At 32.1% G+C, this 13,136-nt stretch overlaps 2 protein-coding genes across 5 annotated transcripts; one reads left to right on the top strand and one right to left on the bottom strand.

Moving 5' to 3' along the window:
* The first annotated feature begins 941 nt into the window (after positions 1 to 941).
* On the top strand, positions 942 to 5,195 carry LOC107909480 (polyadenylate-binding protein-interacting protein 10). Of its 3 annotated transcripts, XR_001687259.2 has the most exons (12): positions 942 to 1,246; positions 1,374 to 1,934; positions 2,032 to 2,142; positions 2,225 to 2,269; positions 2,383 to 2,455; positions 2,543 to 2,655; positions 2,775 to 2,834; positions 2,931 to 2,978; positions 3,074 to 3,142; positions 4,690 to 4,751; positions 4,827 to 4,963; positions 5,030 to 5,195. XR_001687259.2 is itself a non-coding variant. In XM_016837013.2 (11 exons), the coding sequence occupies exons 2-11, from the start codon at positions 1,425 to 1,427 to the stop codon at positions 4,882 to 4,884; spliced, it is 1,149 nt and encodes a 382-aa protein (XP_016692502.2). In that variant the 5' UTR covers positions 942 to 1,246; positions 1,374 to 1,424; the 3' UTR covers positions 4,885 to 5,195. The 3 variants fall into 3 exon arrangements, 2 of the variants coding, with proteins under 2 accessions (XP_016692502.2, XP_016692517.2); XM_016837013.2 differs by having other exon boundaries at positions 4,827 to 5,195; XM_016837028.2 differs by having other exon boundaries at positions 1,029 to 1,246; positions 1,407 to 1,934; positions 4,827 to 5,195.
* Positions 5,196 to 5,694: 499 nt separating this feature from the next.
* On the bottom strand, positions 5,695 to 8,105 carry LOC107909499 (RNA-binding protein 38). Of its 2 annotated transcripts, none has more exons than XM_016837041.2 (5): positions 7,392 to 8,105; positions 7,173 to 7,308; positions 6,892 to 7,024; positions 6,746 to 6,779; positions 5,695 to 6,506 (listed from the first exon to the last, which is right to left on the bottom strand). In XM_016837041.2, exons 1-5 carry the CDS (start codon positions 7,620 to 7,622, stop codon positions 6,219 to 6,221), a joined length of 822 nt encoding a protein of 273 aa, XP_016692530.2. In that variant the 5' UTR covers positions 7,623 to 8,105; the 3' UTR covers positions 5,695 to 6,218. The 2 variants fall into 2 exon arrangements, with proteins under 2 accessions (XP_016692530.2, XP_016692538.2); XM_016837049.2 differs by having other exon boundaries at positions 6,892 to 7,018; positions 7,392 to 8,093.
* Positions 8,106 to 13,136: the final 5,031 nt, after the last annotated feature.

Below are 13,136 nucleotides of genomic sequence, written 5' to 3'. Positions count from 1 at the left end.
TTTGAACAGATTTTTAAGTTACCAAAATGTATTTTGAGATTACATTTTAAGGATTGAATTTGGGACATGTACCAAATGACATATTTTTACACCACACGGGCTGATACACATTCGTGTGTTACACACGGGCTAGTGACATGGTTGTGTGTTCACTAGAATTTAGAAAGCATTTGTACCACACGGTTCCCGCTTGTCACATGGGCTGGCCACACGCCAGTTTAAGTACTATAGATTTGGTCATGTAGATTTCACATGGTCTTAGTTGGTTACACGACCCAACCACACGGTCATGTGACTTTTGATGAAATTTTACATTTTGATCCACACAACTTCAAAGAGTTACACGACCAGGATACAAGGCCATGTGACCCATGTTTTGCATGATTGTCTTTGTCATTTGAAAATGTTGTAATTTAATCTTTGTTTGTTCCCGAGTCAACTTTAGAGCTCACGTTATAAGACTCGAAAAAAGTTTTAAATGGTGTTTCATGATTAAATTGATTAAAGTTATTGAATATTTTTTACTATTTTTTTATAAAAAAAATATTTTTTACTGTTAATCGTTTATGATTTTTCCGTTTTGTACTGTAGCATCTCGTAAATCGATTCTGACGACGAGGATGAGTGAGGAGTGTTACATAATCACACTTTATTGTTAAAAACACTTTTCCACTGTACCATGACAATAAAAATTCCATGACATTTATCAATTCATTTTATGCAAATTTAAAGTCAAAATCACTTTCTTATCAATCAAGATCACATTTCTAGCCATGGTCTTTCACACATTAAAACACATAACAAATTCAACTATTCATTTCTCTAAACATTCGAACTTGTAATTGTGTTATTAATGGAAAAGTCAATAGATCCAAGAGTACTCACTTCTTTGGATGACAAAAATAAAAACAAAGCTTCTTTTTGTTGTCTCAACACTTGAATCCACTTAATCATTTAATAAACTTTCACATACCAGATACCTCAAATAACTAAAGTTAGATTTGCAACATAAACCCTCAAAATATTGCACAGAGTTAGATTTTCATATACAACTTTTACCTATTTCAACCAGAATTATATTTAATTTGTACATTAATTTTTTATAAATTACATAAAGTTAACATATAAAAAAATAAAAGTGAAAGAAAAAGTTGTCCTTTTTAATTGTTTCCTTTCTACATAAAGTGACGATATTTGGGATGGATTTGGTTTTTACTTCGATGTAAGCCCTTTCAGACAAGGGAAGGTACGTTGCCCTTCTAATACCAACTATAGCTGCTGCTTCGTTTTTTTTTTTTTTTCAATTCTGGGCTTAGTTTTTCGGATCATCAATAAGGCAGAACCTTAAAGATGGTTTCTTTGTTTATTTACAGAAGAATCTGAAAAAAGAATAACGTTTTTTATAGAGGAGTTTCCATTTGATCATGGCGGTTGCTGAGAACGCTGGGGCGAAAATTGGGTCGGCGGGACAGAATTTGGAAAACACTGTAGCGTCGGTAAACGCTCCAGACAAATCAAAACCCAGAACTGATTCCGCGACTGATGCTAAAGAAGCCAACTTTCAACAGTTAAAGCCAGCAGCAGCTACCATCAACGATGGCGATAGCAATAGTAAGATGCAAAATGGGTTTAATAAGAAGAATCAGCAGCAGATGCTGACAAAGACGGCTGGGTGTAATGAGTTTAGCAATATGGAAAATGGGGGTGATGGTGAAATTTTCAACAATCATATGAATAATTTGGTCGAGATTTTGTCCAAGCTTAACCCTCTGGCTGAGGAATTTGTGCCTCCTTCCCTTGCTAATCATCATCATAATCTTAATGATAACCAAAATCAAAATAAAGGGCATTTGGAAAATGGCTTTGGATATAGTACTGACAGTTTTGTAGTATACACTAATTCTGGCAACACCAAGGGACATACTAATAGAAGAGTATGTTGCTACTTTCTGCTTCTTTGGAGTTCTTCATAATCCTTATAACAATTATATATATATGTTTTGTTGATTTCTCCGTTCTTTTATAATTCAGAAGAGGAATAACTTTAGCCAAGGGAAGAGAAGGTTGAATGGTAGGACCAATATGGCACAGCAAGAGGATGTAATTAGGAAGACCGTTTATGTATCTGATATTGATCTACAGGTGACATTTTACAGTTTTTTGCCTGGGTTTTACTTTTTCTGCACTGATATCTCACTAATTTATTATGTTTATTGTTGTATAGGTTACCGAGGAGCTTCTTGCTGGTCTCTTTCTGAGCTGTGGACCGGTGCTTCTCTTTGCTTCCTTCTTCTGTTTAGTGCAAAATTTGCAATTTTTATTTCAAATTTTGTAGTGATGGATTATTAACCTAAAATAACGTTCTGTTATTTTGGCCAAAAGGTTGTTGATTGTCGCATATGTGGTGATCCTAACTCTGTTCTCCGCTTTGCCTTTGTTGAGTTCTATAATGAAGGTATCATAGAAGTCTTTTGCCTGTCCCAGGAAGTAAGCATTGACATGTACTTCATTTTATGGTATTGACAGTTCAATGTTCTTGTAGAGGATGCTAGGGCTGCTTTGAATTTGTCTGGGACTATTCTTGGTTATTACCCTGTAAGAGTGCTGCCTTCCAAGACTGCAATTGCACCTGTTAATCCAACCTTTTTACCGAGGGTAAAGCATAGATATGATGAATGATCTTTATTAACAGTTGTATATGAAACTGAATCAGAATCATGTTTTATTTGTTTTCATCTCTAATTAATTGACTTCAAATGTTTTATGCTCTTAAGTCTGAGGATGAGCGGGAGATGTGCGCAAGGACTATTTATTGTACAAACATAGACAAGAAGGTAGTTTCTAATGTCCACTATTTCTTGAATGGCTTTATGCCTGTGTGATCAATTGCCAGAGCAATAATTTATGGCTTCTTTGGTCAATTGATACAGGTTACTCAAGCTGATGTCAAACTCTTCTTTGAATCAGTTTGTGGGGAGGTTTGTAGTTTTTCATGTGACCTCTCTTACAAATGCTGCTTTTCTCATAACAGTTTTTATGATCCTTTGCCAAACATTTTTTTTCTTTTTGGTAGGTTCAATGCATGAGGATATTGGGAGACTACCATCATTCATCTCGTATTGCTTTTGTTGAGTTTACAATGGTATTTACTCTCTGTGTTTATTTAATGAGACTGTTGCAAGATCTATTTCTGTGGTGTAAGATGAGGTTACTTGTTTCTCCAATTGAGAAAAATTCTGTACGATTTAGCATAACCCCAAAGCTTATTTATTCTCTGATGAAAAATAGCATGGCTTATTCCTTTTCTACATTATCTAGCTACTTCTTAGATGAATAATTTACCAAGCCTTAACTGTTTCTTTAAGCTTTTCATTGATGGATTATTGACCTCAAGTTCTCATTGGATGAACTAAGTGTTAAGGTGGGAGAGCTCTCTTGGCTTCTCCTCTTTTAGTTTTGTCATTCATGTATCCTTTCTTGGGATGTGAACTATATTGGATAAACATTGTCAAATTGAACTATGGAAGTTGATTTAGGAGAACCAAATTGTGGAAATGACTGGTTCTGTAACAGTAGTCCCAATCCTCTTGTTGCTCCCTTCTCTCTTTACTGAATCTCTTGGACTGATGGATTGGGAAGATATTGTCTTTTTGCAAGGCTATGATCATTCATAGTGCCTTTGCAGCCATAGTTGTAAGGCTATAAGCGCAGTTAATGATTGTGGCTCATGATCCATGAGTTATTCGTATTAAGGAGTGTGAAATAACGAGCTTGTACTCAAGTTTTGTGGAAGCATGAACAAAGCTCTATGGAACCTTTATTGACTGAGTGAAGGATGGTTAATGTGTTGCAACTAGATGTTTTCTGCAATTCGCAGGTTTATAAATATCTACCTTTCTTTTGTCTATCCTGATTGCTACCTAGGACTGGGGAAGTCATGTGGACTTGGGACTCACTTAAATCTTAATTTTTATATGCGGTGTTGTTGGAAGCTAATTTGTAATGACAAACCTAGTCAGAGGATGCAATCAGGATGTTGTGCTTCTTTTGTCTTGTGATGTACTCTCAATATCTTATGCTGGCGGCTAGACTGGCTGATTGTCTATTTGGTTGAGAGCGTGTCAGCTTTGTACTTGTCTAGTTTATATTCAGTACTACAGCCATTTATTGCATCATACACTTGGTTGGTTTGCATTTTCTTTAACTGAGGAACTTATTGATTGTTGTGTTTCCACAAGACGAACAATTTTCTATGTTGTTGCCAATTTTGACGATGAGTAAATGCTCTTCCCTTCATTTTCCTCTTGACCATTTCGTATAATTTTGGTTGAGAACTTGTGATTCGGTAGTCGAGCAAAAGTGTGAAGATAAGTGATTGATAAAATTGTGTTATAAGTGATATAATCTACTAGATTATTCCTGAGTGTTGTTTCTGCTGCTCTGCATGTTCAAAGAAGCATAGTTAAACTAGGATCTAAGCTGTTACGTTATCATTCCCTTATTGCCCCTCCCCTATCCACTTTATTGCTAAAAATTTTGGGGCACCAATCTGCTGTAGCTGTTTAGCGTAAGTCATTTCCGCAATTACTTACAGAGTAGAACTACCAAAATGTGTCTACATGCATTGTTTGTAGATTTTATGCTGCCGCATGCTTTCTGGAGTTCCTCATAAGTTTTCCATTCTTGCAGGCAGAAAGTGCAATCGCAGCTCTCAACTGCAGTGGTGCAGTTCTGGGATCATTGCCCATAAGGTTGGTTTATAGGCATCAGACTTTGGGTAGTTAAATTCAAATTCTTCCCTAATTTTATGTGCGTTGCAAATGCAGAGTAAGCCCATCAAAGACGCCTATTCGACCCCGTGCTCTACTCCCTGCGATGAACTAATCACCCTTTCTTGTTTCTTCCTTTTTGGAATGATCAACCGCCAACATATACATACTTAGCTACAGCAAGTACATTCAAGGTACTTTTGACGTTAATGTTATCATACAGAGTTCCACATCTTAGTCGGTATCTTTGTTACTTATAGGGGGTCGGATTTCTTTAGCTTGCAGAGAGTTGGATGGGGTTTTTGAGGATATGAATGTTAATTTCATATTGTAATTCACTCCTAGCTAGGGGTGATCCCTAAAGACAGATTGTACAACTATAGTTTAATACTGTTTCTAATGCTATTAATGATTTGATTCTGCTGATTCAATGTTTAATGGTATAATTAGGCAAGCTATGTTATCAGTAATTTTTTTTTTATGTCCGTGACCAACATTGAGCAAGAATTGCAACAAAAGCGTCACAAATTAATTTTAGTTTTGGAATTGGCTACATGCCGAAAGGCATGGAAATTTTGAACTAATAAATAATAATGTGGTTTCTTGTCTTTTTCACCTGAATCAGATCCTTTAAATGATAATCTTTGCAAGGAATTTAACAATAATTTTCTTTCTCTGTTTTTTTTGGGGGGGGGGAGAGGGGGTAAATGATAGTGCTTCATATCAACCACAAAAATGGACTAGGCAATGCCACCTACTTATTTGAAAAGTTGGGATTTGCCTTTTTCCGGTGAAATGTGGGCCAATTGTCCTCTTTCCACTAGCGGGATTTGCTGTACAACGGTGTTTTTTTTATACGCGGAGAAATTGAGTAAAATTAATTCTATATGCACAATAATGTGATACTCTATGACTATTTTAATTGTGTGTGTGTGTGTGCATATTCTTGGATTCCCGACATGCTTCATGAATTCCGGAAGCCGAATATGCAAAATGATTGACAATGGAAAAAGGAAAAATACTGCCCAACGAATGTGTTACTTTTTTTACTCTTTTTAAACATGCGACAGAGAAAGACAGTGACTCCACAATATAACTGCAATGCCAAGGAAGGGTATGATGAACTGACAAGCCAAGCAAACCCCCAACTTGTCTGTCTTCCACAGTTCTTCAGACCCAGTTTTGCTTTTTAGATAAGAAAACTTAGAATCCTATGATTTTATGTTCATTTCATACAAATTTATATATATTGCCATAAGAAGACAGACATTGTAGGGATCATTTTGAGACATAAAATTTAAGAAAAAAAGTGTTTCCAGAAAGTGGTAAAAGTGTAAATTGTGGCCTGTCAAATTGATGTACATCCAACTAACAAAGCTAAAAATGGTTAAGTTCCTTTGTCTGTATCCATGTTACTATTGACCCTAGTTATGATATTCTAACTTCCAATTAGGCTGATGAATTTTGCGCAGAGGTGGTAGTCCCTGGCGATGTGGCAGGTGCGGCAGAGGCTGAGGGAGCAAGGGTTAAGTTCCCAAATGGTCGGTATTGCTGAGCCAAATGTGGATAGTGAGTTATTTTGGGGTGTTGACTTTGGTTGCTCTGCCCATGCCCATGCCCATGCCCATGCTGGGGATAGAATGGGAAGTAACCCATGTAGACTCCAGCGGATCCTGACGCCCCACTGCTACTGTAATGGGATGAGAACGCTTGCCCTCCATATACATTGTAATAGCTCTGCAAATAACATTCACCATTTTCAAATCACTACATTGCTTTTACATTTTTGTAATGTTTCATCTTAGACAACAATCAAGGATTCATGTTACAAGTTGGCAACAATAACCATATAAAAAACAATGCATTCATGTATTTGTGTCATATTTGTATTACCTTTTGATCACACATTTTATGTTCAATTGTTAGGCCTATTATATGTATGAAGGTATAATATAAGATGATAACAAGAGACTAACCATTGGAGACATATTTTGCGTGTAGCCAGGATACCTGAATGTTCAAAAGACAATCATTTTTAGAACATTGAACCACCTACGGAAACAAGAAATTAACACAATTTAAGCAAGGCAGAGAGATTATGAAATCCGATCTATCTACCCACCCGTAAGCCGAATAAGGAAATGCGTATTGCGGAATGAATTGACGGTAAAATGCCGGAGTAGCAGCAACGGATGGTGCCATGACTCGAGGTGGTGGTGCTGGTGCGGATGGGCTAAATTTCTCAATCCCTGCAACTTATGCCAAACATACGAAAACTGATCATAAAGCAATAAATACGATTACAGCAATTAAGGTGACGGAAATTAAGCAGCAAAGTATGGGAGAGAAAAAATATAATCTAACAGCCATATTTTGATTTGATGTAAATGGGTGAATACTGACCAGAGTGAGAAGCAGAAGATAGACGATTCTTTTGAGCACCAAGCGATGCAAGATTACAGTTTGCTCTTCTTCCATCAATCACAGGAAATGGATTATAGCAAGCCCTCAAAGCCGAATCAACATCCTTAAACGTCACCTACATATACCATAATAATCAAACCCTTGACTTTGAACAGGAAAAGAAGAAGAAGAAGAAGATATGATGGAGGGGGAGCTTACAAAGCCGTAACCTTTTGATCTTCCAGTAGTTTTGTCATTAATGACAACAGCTTCTAGTATTTCTCCGAACTGCTCGAAATAACGTTTGAGGGTATCAGTTTTGGTCTCCCAAGCCAAACCTCCGACAAAGATCTTGGTGTAAGTGGTGTCACCAAACCCTGTGCCATTGCCCTGATCACCCCCACCCCCACCCCCACCCCCACCCACCTTATGTTGCCCTGCTTCAGACATGGATTAACAATCGATCCCAACAAACACACCCAACCCCAGGGAAGCAAGAATCAGCACCTAAAAAGGGCAAAAGAGGAGACAAGGCGAAGAACACAGACGTTGGCTGACAAAAATATTATCAATCTTCTTAGAACAACCTCAATCAATATGGTTTTTTTCTTGTTCTTTCTTTTCTATCCAAACCTTATACTAGATTTCCGCTGCCAACTCACCTTAAGATTCCCTAACAAAGATACCCTAGACGAGAAAGTTATCACTGTTTCGAGGTTCGAAAAATTGAGTTAATAGGAGAAAAAAACAGAAGAGAAAAGCCTACCCAACACCCCAAAGGTTGCCAAGAGAATGAAAATAGGAAAACGACCTTGTAAGATTATTGAAGATTTTATTTGGCATGTACTGATGATTAACAAAACAAGGTAAAAAAAGAAAAAGAAAAAAAAGAAGAGAGATAAAAGGGAAATTTCCAATGAAATACAACGAACTAACCTATTATTTCCAATTTTTTTAAAAAAGAAATTTGATATATACTTTATAATGGGTCCAACGTTACGTGCCTTGCTGTATCCAACTCTTCATCTTTCTTCTCTCCTAATCTCCCTTTATTTTGTTTATGCATATATTCCTTTTCCATATAATCTAATCACTAAATATTAATGTATGTATACATATACATATACAATACTATTTGAGGAATATAATCCCACGATGTAGGGTTATGCTTTTGATAGATTAAAATAAAGATTTTTCTAAAATAAAAAAATTATTAAAAATTTATAATTATAGAATTATATTATTTTAAGTAACTTTAGAATACAATCAACTAATAAATTAAATTATTAGTATAAAGGAAAAAATTACTATTTTAATTAATAATTCAACTAACAACCTTAAATTACTCTTATTTAATTAGTTTAAATTGGAAGGTATAATATTATAAATAATAAATAGAGGAATAAGTGATGAAAATAGCATAAATATTTAGTAAGGCTTGTAGTTGTGTTTTTTTAATTTTTTTTACACAAATTTGATTTCGGAACGAATCCAGTAACTAATATGATATATTTTTTAAAAGTTATGTGATTATAGTATCGGACCCATATATAGAAAGAGAATATTAATGTATACGAAAATATAACAACAAATACCTTAATGAAAATGTATAATAAACTATATTGATTTGAATATACTTTCAACTTAGAAGGCTAAGTATTTATCATAGCAAAAAAAAAGCTGCAAGTATGTTTTTTTTTTAATTTATCATTAAGTTATCTATTCATCTGTCAAAAAGATGCAATAAAAATCAAACTTTAGTTAATAGTATAATTAAGTAAGAAATTTGGATAAAATTACAGTAATAAAATACATAAGATGTTAGGTGAATCAAATTTACTATATTTTAAGCATTCACACTAAAATTATTTAGGAAGGAAATATAACAAATTCAACCAATATGTTGAACCCTTAATTAAAACTGACATCATTAAAGATTTAAAGAGATTAAATGACAATTTTTAATTTTTGAAAATTAACTTAAATGAGATTGCAACTGTAAATACAATAACATCAATATATTAAATTTGAAGTTAATTGTCTAAAATTTATTAAGGAGTAAAGTCTTGGAGCTTACGAAATATTATGACTAAGTTATTCTAGATGATGTTTAATTTAAAATTTATTGTTATGATATTTTTTTAAAAAATACAAATAAAATAAGAGAAATTTAAAACTTTTTACTTTTATTTTTCTTAGTACAATGATACGGAGAAAATGAACCCACGATAAATAGATCACAATTTTAGGCTTTTTAATACTATTATAGATAACCATTGACCTTATGAAATTTATGATTTCATAATTTAAATAAATACATATAAAATATAAATAATTTTCAAATAACCTTATAAAATTTATTATTTCATCATCTAAGTAATTATATATAAAACGTATGGTTCATAATTTTTCAGAAAATTAATAATTTTTATCAAAATTTTTCTATTTTTTCACCTTTAATTATATAAATTATAGATTTTAATAACCTTCTACAAATTTTTAGTTTACCAAGGTATATATTGGAGCAGAGTCTAGTGACTAATCCCTTGTGTTTTGTAGACTCATTAAGGGGTAGATGCTAGTCACGAGTTTTAAAGTTACTACATACCTAGGGTGAAGATCGAACCATTGACCACTGATTAATGTAATAGAGATTAATGCCAATGATTCAAAATGGAAATAATTATTAATAATAAAGACGTAAAAATATAAAAAAATATAAAGATATAAAATATAATGCTGATGAGTATTGTTGTACCAAATCACTTTTTTTTTCAAATTATAGATTTTAATAATTTTTTTACAGACTTTTAATTTTTTTTAACTTTTATAAGTTTAATTATAAAAATTATACAAAACTTTAATTATATAAATAAAAATTGAAAGATTTAATAAAATAATAAAATAATACAAAATTAATTACTTTTTAGAATATTTAAAGTGTTTTATTAAATTTTTCGAAATTGCTTAAAGTACCCTATATTAGATATGTGTTTTATGTTACATATAGATATGTGTTTTAGAGGCCAATATTAGAAGAATATTTCTTTGACCGTCACGTTCTTTCTACCAGTTCAAAAGCCGCTGGTTCTTTCAGGTATAGTAATAAATAATTTTTATTATTTCTATTTTTGTCAAATTGATATTTATTTAATTTTAAATTTTTAAAAAATTTTGAATTTAATTAACCTTTTAAAAATTAATCAAATTGCTATTCTTTTAATGAAAATATTGATTAAAAAAACAATTTTTAAATATGATAATTCATGCGATAATCCACGTGTATTTCATACTATTTTTTTGAGTTTTTATGAACATTTTATATTTTCTTTCTTAAAATTTTTATAATCTCTAAATTATTTTTTAATATGTCATATAAGATAAATAGTATCATATTAAGTTGTTACACTAACATCGTTAAAAATTTAATATTTTAATCAATATTTCTATTAAAAAATAAATTAACCATTTTTAAAATATTTATGGTTAATTTATTTAAAAAGTCTAAATTAATAAAAAGAATATAAATGTTAAAAGTTGAATTTATGATTATGGTTTTATTTTTACTTCTTTTCCGTGGAGGGTAATAAATTGTAGTAAAAAAAAAAAAGTGAAAATGATTTTCACGGTGAAAGAAGGAACGTGCTGGGGATTTGGTATTGGAGTATGAGACAGAGCGCTATTTTAAAATTTCATTGTGATGGTTAAAGAAACAAGTATAGATTGACCCTCCTCGTTATCTCCAATAGATAAGAAAAAAACAAAAAGAAGAAGTACGGATCTGGATATTCTGGAGAACATGGTAATCAAATAGACAATCAAACCAATAAATGCATACTTCTGTATCTGGATTGTTTTCATTTGCCCCTGCCCTCTCACAAAATGTATGATTTTTAGTGATAATAATTTCAAAGAATATTGAAAAAACTTTTATAAAATTTAATTAGGTTACCTTTGAAGTAAAAGTTAATAGTAATAATAAACATTTATTAAAGGTTCCTTTTTTTAAGGATAATGAGATTGGATATAGTAAGTTAGAAAACAATAATTATTGTAGCGGTAAGATTAACTATTAGAATTATTGTAGGATTTAGTTTAATTATGTGGATCGAATTAAGTTTAAAATAACATAGCTCAATTTAAAAGGATTAAAAGTTTTATTTAAAAAAAAGAAGATAAATTCTATTCATTCATTGAGTTTTTTCTTTGTCAAGGCAATTTTACATTAAGTACTTTTATATTTGTATGATTCTAAAAATACTAAAATATTTGTTCATACAATTTTACATAATATTTATATCTAAATGATATTCCATTAAAATTTTATCGATTGTTGGGATGAAGTAGAATTTTTACGAATATTATAAAGAGCATATGATAGATACATGGCAATTCATGATTTATGACTGAAACTAAAGTTTTGTGTTTTGCGTTCTTTAATATTCATAATTTATGAAATATTAATATTTTATTTTACGTTTTTTAAGGACCAAATTAAAGTTCCATAGTTGGCCATCTCTACTTTATTGCTTTTTTCTTTTGATAATAATGATCTAAAACTACTTTATGTGAATCACTAAATTTGGTTAATTTTGTTTCATGGTTGTTATATTATGAGTATTTATATATAAGTGGGCGAGTGGGTGGTTGATGATGATCATTTTTTTCTTTATTGTTATTAAGAATTAATTCAATGGTAATTATTAATTATGACATTTATATGATATTTATTTTAAGTTTGATGTCTTAATTCGTTAGTTACGAAAGCGTCCAAATTAGAAAGTTTTATAGATGTAAATTAAATTATGTATAAAATTATCAATATTTATATAATTAATAAAATACTTATAATGAAAAGGTTGACTTTTACTATCATTAGAATTTTAGAATTTGCTCAAAAGTGATTCATTTATTCTCTGAATAATAAAAATTATAGTGGCAAATTAATATTTTTGCTAGATATATATTTGAATGTCCAAAGACGTAATGTATATTTGATGGAAATTATTTATTTATCAATTAAGTTTACTGGGATTTATTTATGATAGTATATTGTAGTATCTATCCGAAGGAGAACTAAGGTGTACTTAGATTGTTTGCATATTTGAATTCAATATTTGAGCATTTATATATTGCTTTGCTTTTATGTATTATTTTGTAGCTATTTCTCTTCATTTGCAACCTTCACCTATTACTTTATTTAATGGGTTAAATTTCTCTGAATGGAGTGAACAAGTCAAGTTCCATTTAGGTGTTTTAGATCTTGACTTGGCTAGGAATTGACTTGCCAACTTGTCCAACGTACTGGTCGAGTCAACCAGCTACAAATCTAACCACATAAAAAGCATCACTAGTTGACGAGAAAGGGAATAGCCAAAGACGTATGGTGTCATCGATTACCCTGTTATATTTAGGAGTGTCACAAAGGGTTAAGAAGTGCTTGAGATGCTGGTTAGGATCCTCGTTCATCAATCCCCGAAATTGGAGATTCCCGTGTATCATTTGGATTATTGCTGGTTTGAGTTCAAAATTGTTAGCATTAATCACGAGACGATTAATACTCCTCCGGATGGCCTCTAAATTAGGCATGGCATAGTCGCGCAACTTGCATTGCTCCATTGGTACTTAGCGCAGTGGTGGAGGTGGTCGCTCTTTTACTCTTGGATTGTCGATCGATTGGTCTATTGGTGAAGGATGGGCTCCTTTCAGAATTTGGCCCCTTTGAGCGTGTGTTAAGATTCTTTCCAGCCCAGGTTCGAATGGTACAACCCCGTTATCGGTCCGAGTCATACACTACCTCCTACAAGCACAAAGAATTGAAACATATCAACACAAATTTTCCAAAAAAAAAAAACAACGACAAAATAAAAGAAGTGACGTATCTATAAACCTAATTTTTGTCAATTATCTCCTTAGACAACATGCAATAAAACTAAAAATTACTTAAGCTAAAACCGTCTCCCT

This window comes from Gossypium hirsutum, chromosome D08 (assembly GCF_007990345.1).
Source record: "Gossypium hirsutum isolate 1008001.06 chromosome D08, Gossypium_hirsutum_v2.1, whole genome shotgun sequence".
Taxonomy (NCBI): Eukaryota; Viridiplantae; Streptophyta; class Magnoliopsida; order Malvales; family Malvaceae; genus Gossypium; species Gossypium hirsutum.
Note: the sequence above shows the minus strand (reverse complement) of the source record. Positions and strands in the feature narration are given on the sequence as shown.

What these genes read in the sequence shown, in the direction of transcription:
- LOC107909499 (XM_016837041.2), bottom strand. Translation starts at nt 7,622, where the DNA reads ATGTCTGAAGCAGGGCAACATAAGGTGGGTGGGGGTGGGGGTGGGGGT. An exon ending in ATCTTCTGCTTCTCACTCTG is followed by an intron (nt 7,025 to 7,172) that starts GTCAGTATTCAC and finishes GTTTGGCATAAG; the next exon opens with TTGCAGGGATTGAGAAATTT. An exon ending in CGCAAAATATGTCTCCAATG is followed by an intron (nt 6,507 to 6,745) that starts GTTAGTCTCTTG and finishes TGTTATTTGCAG; the next exon opens with AGCTATTACAATGTATATGG.
- LOC107909480 (XM_016837013.2), top strand. Translation starts at nt 1,425, where the DNA reads ATGGCGGTTGCTGAGAACGCTGGGGCGAAAATTGGGTCGGCGGGACAG. An exon ending in AGGGACATACTAATAGAAGA is followed by an intron (nt 1,935 to 2,031) that starts GTATGTTGCTAC and finishes TTTATAATTCAG; the next exon opens with AAGAGGAATAACTTTAGCCA. An exon ending in CTTTTGTTGAGTTTACAATG is followed by an intron (nt 3,143 to 4,689) that starts GTATTTACTCTC and finishes CCATTCTTGCAG; the next exon opens with GCAGAAAGTGCAATCGCAGC.